General features: G+C 36.2%; 1 protein-coding gene across 3 annotated transcripts; it reads left to right on the top strand.

Annotated features, from left to right (window-relative positions):
* Window positions 1–1,201: 1,201 nt before the first annotated feature.
* On the top strand, window positions 1,202–9,516 carry LOC121744858 (probable LRR receptor-like serine/threonine-protein kinase At1g06840). Of its 3 annotated transcripts, XM_042138530.1 has the most exons (22): window positions 1,202–1,450; window positions 1,549–1,595; window positions 1,670–1,816; window positions 2,500–2,650; window positions 3,148–3,219; window positions 3,316–3,387; window positions 3,658–3,801; window positions 3,926–3,997; window positions 4,073–4,144; window positions 4,651–4,725; window positions 4,958–5,026; window positions 5,210–5,278; window positions 5,391–5,462; window positions 5,645–5,731; window positions 5,901–5,969; window positions 6,067–6,566; window positions 6,732–6,890; window positions 7,083–7,366; window positions 7,858–7,909; window positions 8,299–8,549; window positions 8,621–8,755; window positions 8,826–9,516. In XM_042138530.1, exons 3-22 carry the CDS (start codon window positions 1,696–1,698, stop codon window positions 9,210–9,212), a joined length of 2,913 nt encoding a protein of 970 aa, XP_041994464.1. In that variant the 5' UTR covers window positions 1,202–1,450; window positions 1,549–1,595; window positions 1,670–1,695; the 3' UTR covers window positions 9,213–9,516. The 3 variants fall into 3 exon arrangements, with proteins under 3 accessions (XP_041994464.1, XP_041994465.1, XP_041994466.1); XM_042138531.1 differs by lacking the exon at window positions 2,500–2,650; XM_042138532.1 differs by lacking the exons at window positions 1,202–1,450; window positions 1,549–1,595; window positions 1,670–1,816; ... (1 more) ...; window positions 3,148–3,219; window positions 3,316–3,387 and having other exon boundaries at window positions 3,662–3,801; window positions 3,877–3,997.
* Window positions 9,517–9,734: the final 218 nt, after the last annotated feature.

The following is a 9,734-nucleotide window of genomic DNA, read 5'->3' as shown; positions in this document are numbered from 1 at the left end:
GACGAATTATAGACTGAATCGTGAAAAGTAACGCATCATCAATCACGCTTTGTGGTAATATAATTCGATTATATCGTATCCAACCCACTGGGCCTGCCCATCGGGTTTTGAGTCTGGCCCACTTGGGTTGTTGATATGATCGGGTTGAAAATTTTCAACCATAACCCTCTAAATTTAGAGGGCCATTCGTGCCCGCCTACGAGTTATAGGTTGAATTGACATCCCTAAGTACAATGATAATCCAGTATGGTGTACTGAAATTCGATATATCACACAATACGACATACCAGATTTCAGTACAGTTAATCGGAAATACAATATACCAGATTTTGGTACATATCAGAAATGCTACGTACCGAAATTTTGATATGATATTTTCTTACACTGACATTTTTTTGTCAGATGTATTGTGCCGTCATACCCCTAATTATAACCAATAATCGGTTAGTTATATTCGAAGAATCGAATTAACATTTTAAAAATAAGTTACTCTCTTCGTTTGATAGATATAGAGATTTTTTTCTATTTTGGTACGCCTCATAAATAGTCCAAATCTATTTTTGTAATTTTTTTTCTCTCTAATGGGATGAACTTTATTACTCACCCCATCCCTCATTAATTATCCACTTTTGCCATTTTCGCCCGTTTTTCATTAGTTGTCCACTTTCACTTTTTATCAGAAATGGTAATAGGTCTCACATTTAACTAACTCATTACATTCACATTTTATTATAAAACTAAAATGAGACTCATATTTCACTAACTTTTCAACCTACTTTCCTTTACATTTCTTAAAACTCGTACCGGACCAAATTGGACAATTATTAGGAGACGAAGGGAGTACTATCTAATAATAATACTCCACTTCTATAATTTTTCTTTCTATTTCTCCTACTTCACAAATTATGTATTAAAAATATAAAACTCATTTTGTTTCAAAAGTTTTTATTAGAGTATTACTACTTTTTAGCCGATACTAATCGATTAGGATTTGGGCTAATTCCTTAGCCGATATAATATAGTATTCCGTTCTTAATAAAAAAACAACCGATTAACCAACCCTATTAAAAAAAGTGTAGTAATTTTCAATAAATTATTCATGAAAGGATAATAATAGGTGTGAATGTTAGAATAAATGTTGAACATATTTCGAGGCTTGTAATAAAAGCAGATTGCTAATTACGGCATCCTAATGAAAATGATGATATCATGCAGCAAAAAGTAAAAACGTGGTTGAGCAGCTTGAACTCTACTTCCAACTTCTCAATTTTTAAATAAGCTGTCTGTCTCAATGAAGTATAGAAATCCAGCTCCCATTTGATGTGAGTTGTTGCGCATACATTTTCAACGGTTTCGCATTCTAGATTCTAGAAGTAGTAGTTTCCGCAGCGCTTAATCACCGTCGCAATCTGTCGCGCTTGCACACGCATTCTCACGCCATTTCACCAAGGTAACTCCGTCCAATAAAATAGGGCACTGTTTTTGTTTGTTCATCTGCTTACCAATTTTGACCGAGCTTTGATTGGATTGCTGCTTGTTCTATTTCAGTTTATGCTGATTCTGATGCTGACTACTTATCTGCGTTTAGAGAAAAGGTAAGCATTCACGAATTTTATTGTTGTAGATGAATTCTGATTGATAGTTTGTTTTTGTTGATCATTGTTATCAGGCAGGGATTTGAGTATTATTAATTAGATGGTGAATTTTGGGGTGTCTCAAATGCCCTATGCAAAGTTTGGGAGGATTTTGATTGTATGTTTGTTCTTGGCGTCTGTGGCTATCATTGCAAACAGCCAAAGGACGCCTCAGGGAGAAGGTAATTGGTTCTGTTATTTTTACCTTCCTTTTCCCTCTTCATGTCTGGTGGTTTTGGGGGATTTTTGAAAATATTATTTATGTTTGTTTTGCCGAGTTCAAATGGACTTTTTAGATGTTTAGCATGATCCGAGTAGTATAGACTTATAGGTGAAACTTGAAAGGGATTTATGCTTACTTAGTTCTCTACTAATTGTAACCTGAATTTTTGCAATGGGACCTCAAATAGCATCTGTCGGCTCTCGATGAAACACGGGAGAAGAAAGAAGAAAGAAGAAAGAAAGAAATATATGGCATGTTAGTTATGCCACAAGATAGTGATCCAGGATTCATATGATAATTACTGGCAGGTTTACACGGACTAGAAAAGTAAACTCTAAGCACCCTATTGTAGCTATATTGCCCAGGTCTGAAACTATTGTCTCAATTGCTTCTAGATTGATAATGCTAACTGTAAACTCCTAAATATAAATGTGGAAGTTTGCTTCAGACTATTCTGATTTTTATGATGGTGCTTGAAGGTAACCATGGTGTTTCTTCCTTGATTGATTAATTCTATTTGTTTGTGCCAGTTTTTAAGTTAAGGTGTTTCTTCACTTATTGACTGTGAAACTTCCTTGCTTGACTGTGATTCTTACTCAGTTTAGCAATAACTATATGAACACTATTACTCAATGTCTACAGTTAATGCATTGCGATCCATCAAGAACAGTTTAACTGATCCCTATAAAAATCTTCGCAACTGGAACAAGGGGGATCCATGCACCTCAAATTGGACTGGTGTTATCTGCCACATTTTAACACCTACTGATGGTTATCTGCATATTACAGAATTGTATGATTTCTGTCTAAGCATACATTTCTTCCAGAGTACCTTTCTCCGTGTAATTCTTCCTTTTTCATGATTCTCAAAATGGTAGTATATTAATAAACATATTGCAGCACAAAACCCACTACAGTGATCAACTAAGGCAAAAATATACTCCATAAGAGAGCTAATCTCTTGACCAATGCATTTCTACAGAGCAGGATACTCTTTTGCAATGTGGACTTCATTTTTGTTTGTTTTGGGGGTCAATGTCTTGTCCACTGTATCCGTATTGTATTTTCTGTCTTCTACTCTAGTTTGATAAAGTTTTTCTGTTTCGCATAAAAAAAATTGATAAAAAATGCCTGTAGAACACCCATGTAGAAATAGAACTGTAGAAGGTGCCTTGTATGTAATCCTTTTTGTGCATAGTTGATTCTTCGTGTCGTTAGGTTTTCCTCAGTGCATTTTGGCTTTATATCGAAATAAAAATGTTGACTTACATATTGTCATTTCAAAAACAGGTTGTTGTTAGATAAGAATCTTTCAGGAACTTTATCTCCAGAGCTCGGCCGTTTCCCTTATATGAAGATACTGTGAGTACTGAGTAGCATATCTGTATCCACTCTGTAAAATGCTTTGGCATAATTCTTCTAGCTCTCACGATGACTTCCTGTCTATTGATCTGTTAGGGATTTTATGTGGAACAATATTAGTGGGATAATACCAAAGGAGACAGGAAACATCACATCTTTGGAATTGCTGTGAGTGGAAGTTGATCTTTGGCTCTTTGGTCAATGCTTGTGCTTTGTTTTATATTTTTTTTCTCAACGTGCAATGTCTTTTACATTTTTCCAATTTAATAAACAGCCATGTTATATAGATGTACTCAGGTATATGTGTGTATATCAATGTCATAACACAGCACATAGATGGCTACCAAAAAAAACAGTATAATGAATTCGTGGTATTTGAAATAATGTGCGTGTGTGCTGTTGTGCATTCTTACTGAGTTTTCCTTTCTTTGTTTTCAGGCTTCTGAGTGGAAATCAGTTAATTGGTTCCTTGCCTGAAGAGCTCGGTAAACTATCCAACTTGAACAGGATACAAGTTGACGAGAATCATATATCGGGACCCATACCACTGTCATTCTCCAACTTGAGCAAAGCAAGACACATGTAAATATCTTTTTGCAAGTTTTATGGGCTCCTTTTTTTATTATATCAATTTCTGAAATTACTTATCTTTTTCAGACTAAACTAATGTGGTTTTGACCTTACAATCTTCCTATCTTCTCATCAGCCACATGAATAATAACTCACTCAGTGGACCAATACCACCGGAGCTATCTCGACTTTCAGTTCTTGTTCATTTGTAAGTTGGAATCTGTTGTTACTTCATTGGTACTTCTAGCATCTCATCTAACTTACTAACTTGAGTTTTCTGCAGGTTGCTTGATAATAACAACTTATCAGGACATCTGCCCCCAGAATTGTCTGAATTGACAAATCTGCTAATACTGTAAGCCATTGGAAACTCATTAGAGGCGTTCAATCTGAACATGCTACAGTTTTTCCATTATAGTTACTCTTTGGTGGTGTAGAGAATCTAGGTGACAATTGATATGTCCACACTATTCATCTGTTGATATTACTTGATTAGCATCTTGGATCATTTACACTTGGAAATGTTACTATACCTTAAAATGAAAATTATATTTTGTCTTATTAATTACAATACACAACTGAACTCTTATATGTCTAATGTCTTTCAATATGCCTCACCTTCCCGGTGATGAAAGTGAAGTTCCACTATTATTATCTTCCAGTTTAGAATTCCAAACTTCAAAGATGCTATGAGTTAGTGTTGTTGTTCTATGCTCCACTGATGTTCTACTTAGCATAGGAAGCAATAGACAGTCCTGATTTCTTACTCCCTTCATATCAATAAGAAATATTATCTGGTCTTTCATAACTAATGTACTTCTTATTCTGATCTTATTGATATTTTTTTGACTTTTTTTGTAGTCAGCTTGACAATAACAACTTTAGTGGAAGCACAATACCTTCTTCGTATGGCAACATGACTCGCCTGTTGAAGTTGTAAGTTGAGGCAATTTCATATTACTCTTGTGTATCCTGGCTTGTGGTTACACAAACCAGATCCTGCACATGTTTGAGAAAATTCATGTTCTACAATATAATTAATGGTATTTATTGATCTTGATGATCTGTACTCCTTTTCCTAAAAGCATTGATCTTCCAGAATAATACACGAACTTCGGGTTTCTTCAAGATATATTGGTAATAGTCAGGGTTTTGTTGGCTGAATCAGGAGTTTAAGCAACTGCAGTTTATATGGGGATATTCCTAATTGGAGCAATATGCTGAGTGTTGCTTACATGTAAGTACAGTTTATTAGAATATACTACCTTTTATCCAACTTATAAATCTTCCTTTTGGAAAACATATTGGTTGAGTTTCCACATTTTCTTTTGTCTGATAATATTTTCAGGCCTCTTAGCTAGCATGCTGTTGTCCTGTAACTTAACTTGTATTTTAATTAAAGTGGCTCTTTTGATTATAGAGATTTGAGCCTGAACCAACTTAATGGATCCATATCAACAGGTGCACTTTCTCGGAATATTACAGTCATGTAAGAAATTTTGTAAAATTGTTTAAGGCTTTGAAACTTTATTGATACAGATTTACCTTAAAGTATAAGAAGTTTCACTCTCCTAGGACTAATAAGTTTGCTTTCTGTGTAGTGATCTCTCCAATAACACTCTCAATGGAATTGTTCCTGGAAGCTTTTCCGAGCTTCCTCTTTTACAGAAATTGTGAGGATAATCACTTCTCAGATTTATCTCAAGATATAATAGAGTATAATAGAATCTATCCTTTTATGTCTCTGAGCTCAAGTTATTGTTTAAAAGTCTACTGAAAAACTGGATTAGTCAGTGCCAGCTCTAGTTCCTAATGTGATGATCTGATTGAATCTTAACTCTCGTTTGTGATGCAGGTCCCTTGCAAATAATTTATTAAGTGGTTCTGTTCCTTCCAGTATTTGGCAAAACAGGATTCTAAATGCATCAGAGAGACTAATACTGTAAGGCCTGATTAATGATAAATGCTTCCTTCCTTTTATCATCCCCTATCACATAATTTTTTTTACAAATATCATGATGAAATATGGATAAGAGATATTCAATTGAAGTTGGCACTGAAAAATAGTTCAAAAATGTTAATAAGTCATTTTTTACTTTTTGATGTTACAGAGATTTTACAAACAATAGGTTTTCAAATATTTCAGGGAGTCTTCTCACCGCTCCCAACATCACCATCGGGTTCGTCATTTAAGTAGCTTTCAGTTATGACAGTTTTCCTGTGTTAAATTGGGTATACCTGATAGCTGAATGTGTTTGCACTATACAACAATTTCAGGCTCCAGGGAAATCCACTATGCTCCAATAGGACCCTCATTCAATTCTGTAGGCCTAATGAAGAACATCCAAGCAATTTAATAAATATCACAAGGGTCGATGGTTGTTCTCCTCAGTTGTGCAAACCTCCATATGAGTATGCCCCAGCATCTCCCGGAATGCCTTGTTTTTGTGCTGCACCGCTGTATATTGGATATCGCTTGAAGAGCCCAGGGTTTTATGATTTTGTTCCCTACCTCAGTGATTTTGAGGAAGAACTAAGTAGTGGGCTTGGTGTGAATATCCATCAGCTTGCCATCAATTCTGCTATATGGCAGAAGGGGCCTCGTCTGAGAATGCATCTTAAAATTTTTCCGCCATACAGAAATAATAGATTGCAATTAGTTAACGACAGTGAGGTACTCCGGATTCGTGACTTGTTTAGTGGATGGAGGATCAAAGATAACCATGTCTTTGGGCCCTTTGAGTTTCTCAACTTCACACTTTCAGATGCTTACGCAGGTTATCTCCTTTTTAAGTTATCATAGATGTCAAGATGAACACTTTATTTGAGATTAAATGCCTTCACTGGTGAAATGGCTTTAATGTTATGAATTTGTAAGTGATGACTCATGAAAAATATTTTTGATTATGAGACTGCACTCATATAAAGCTGCTCTGTTATAGATTTCCTCCCACCTTCATCATCTGGCATAAGCAAGGGAGCACTAGCAGGTATTATACTTGGAACTATAGCTGGATCAGTAGTTCTATCTGCATTTGTCTCGCTTCTCATCTTGAGGAGACGCATCCATAAACATCATCAACTATCATCGAAACGTCTATGTAAGTACCTTTAGGGTTTTTTTTCTTCAATAACACATTTGACATGCTACCTTATGTCATGTACTCCTACTACACAATAATCATAGAATCTGTTGACTTGCTGAGGAATTCTAGAGTCTAAGTTATAGCAGGTGCGCACTTAACTATTTAACGACTTAAATTTAGTGCCTTCTTTGTAACATTTTATTGCAGTATCAAGGAGCTCTATCAAAATTGATGGTGTGAAGGATTTCACTTACAGTGAAATGGCACAGGCCACAAATAATTTTGATAGCTCTAGTCTGGTGGGGCAAGGAGGTTACGGAAAGGTTTATAGAGGTGTTCTTGCTGATGGAAAAGTTGTTGCTGTAAAGCGTGCTCAAGAGGGATCACTTCAGGGTGAAAAAGAGTTTCTTACAGAAATAGAACTACTCTCAAGATTACATCATAGAAACTTGGTGTCCCTGACTGGATATTGTGACGACCAAGGTGAACAGGTATCTCTACTGCTCCATATTTTAATCTTTGTACAGTTATCAAAGTAGCTCAGTCAAACTTGTAGATCAGATACTAGGTTGCTCTGTTGATTTTCTTTTTATAGTAATACAAATGAATGATAAACACATTTTATAAATGACTTGTATCCCTTGCTTCTGCTCATTTTGTCTGAGGTTAAAAATGTATCTCTGTCAATCTTCTATTAATAACATTCAACAAAACAGAATCCATTGGCTCCCTATACAGTGATTCATGCATTTTGGATTGGACAAGGGTGATTACTGCCCAAAATTGGGAAATTAGAGGATTTGATGACCTTGGGGTATGCTATATAATGGGCTTCAGCACTGAAGTAAATACAAGGCCATGTTAGTTCTAGTGAAAACCAAAATGAAATGGGCAACCTCGTTTATATATTTGTTCTGCAAGTTCTTAGAACTCTTGGCCAGGTAGTTGATGCTCATGTATGCCTATAAATTTCCTGATGCAGATGCTGGCTTATGAATTCGTGCCTAACGGCACATTGAGGGATCATCTATCTGGTAAATTTTTGACAACAAGCCTCTTTACTTTCGTTTGTATGGTATGAAATTTCCAGAAGAAAACAAAATTATAAGCACTTCCGAGCCAGATGCATGGCAGGATTGAAGAACATGTGATACCAAAGTACCATATAAAAAGGCTAAAACATTGGCTTAACACAACTATAACTATTTGACTAGAAATTTACTTTCTTAGTTGTGGTGATTCAAATTCTTATATTACTTGTACATTATTCTTTTGACTGTAGAGGTCATGAACTGCTCTGAGGGTAGGGAGAATTGAACTCTGACTGTTTTTCTTTTATGTGTTGATTAAATTTAAACCAATATTTAAAAGATAATTACATGGCGGCATTGAATTAGTTATGTTATATTGATGATAAATTCAGGGAAGTTTAAAGTGCCACTGAATTTTGCTATGAGAGTAAGAACAGCGTTAGATGCGGCCAGAGGCATCCTTTACCTTCACACTGAAGCCAATCCTCCAATATTTCATCGGGATATCAAGTCAAGCAACATATTGATGGACTCGAAGTATAGTGCCAAGGTTGCTGATTTCGGACTGTCAAAGCTGGCCCCAGTGTCTGAATTCGACGGCAATGCCCCTAGTCATGTATCTACAGTTGTGAAGGGAACCCCGGTAAGACTCAATTGAAAAGGCAGTGACTATATTAGTTTTAATTTGCCTACTGAGCAAATATCAAACTGCAGGGATACCTCGATCCGGAGTATTTCCTAACTCACAAGCTAACAGACAAAAGCGACGTTTATAGCCTTGGGGTTGTATTTTTGGAGTTACTAACTGGAATGCACCCTATTTACCATGGGAAAAACATCGTGAGGGAGGTACTATTTCGTTTAACTAAGTCGTTTTGAGGCAGAGCATTATAAGGTGTACTTATGATGATTGCATCAGGTCAACATTGCGTATAACTCTGGCATTGTATTCTCTGTGATCGATGAACGGATGGGATCTTATCCTTCGGAATGTGTCCAAAAGTTTGTAAATCTGGCGCTCAAGTGCTGCAAAGACGATCCAGACGAGCGGCCTTCAATGGCTCAAGTGGTGAGGGAGCTGGATAACATATGGATGATGATGCCAGATAAAGATAGCGAGACGAGTGAGTACCCAGGGAAGGAGGTGATGAGTAGTCCAGCATCTTCATCCAGAGTGAGTTACCCGGGAAAGGAGGCGATGAGTAGTCTAGCCTCGTCATCTATTGTGACAACGTCGTATGGTTCTGAATATGTGAGCGGCAGCGACCTGATCAGTGGTGCCATTCCTGGTGTTGCACCGAGGTGACGCCTTGTTTATATTCTCGTGTGTTTTTTTATTGATAAATGAATAGAAATTTGCAAAGGAGCTCTAACCCCAAGACCTTTGGTCCGGGCACTAACCACTCTACCGCTTGTTTATATTCTCGTGTTAGTTTGTGGAATAGGGGAAGATTAGTAGATGGATGCACATAGTTACCTCCCCTTTCAATAATACCAGACCTCAGATAATAATTAGTATAGCCATAGGAGAGTACACTCGCGTAGGTATTAAACTCTTTTATTTTGCAGTTACTCCCCGTGCATATACCATGAAAATATGGGTTTTTTAATTTTGGTTTATAAATTATCAATTTGAGGCTGCTTTGTTCGGACCAATTTACTCAATTTTTTCTTTCTTAGTAAATAAATCTAAAAGATTAAATTAATGATTCTGAATACTAAATCTTTCTTTTTTTTTTTTACCAAATTTCAAACTAATCAAACGGAGATAACAAGCTTTTCTAAAATGATGCATCACATCATAAAAGAACATATGTAAGATGTATGC

Source organism: Salvia splendens, chromosome 8 (assembly GCF_004379255.2).
Source record: "Salvia splendens isolate huo1 chromosome 8, SspV2, whole genome shotgun sequence".
NCBI lineage: Eukaryota > Viridiplantae > Streptophyta > Magnoliopsida > Lamiales > Lamiaceae > Salvia > Salvia splendens.
This window is presented reverse-complemented; position numbering and strand designations above follow the sequence as displayed.

Coding starts and splice junctions, on each gene's coding strand:
- LOC121744858 (XM_042138530.1), top strand. CDS start 1,696: ATGGTGAATTTTGGGGTGTCTCAAATGCCCTATGCAAAGTTTGGGAGG. Junction 4,145..4,650: donor TTGACAAATCTGCTAATACT/GTAAGCCATTGG, acceptor CTTTTTTTGTAG/TCAGCTTGACAATAACAACT. Junction 7,910..8,298: donor ATTGAGGGATCATCTATCTG/GTAAATTTTTGA, acceptor TGATAAATTCAG/GGAAGTTTAAAGTGCCACTG.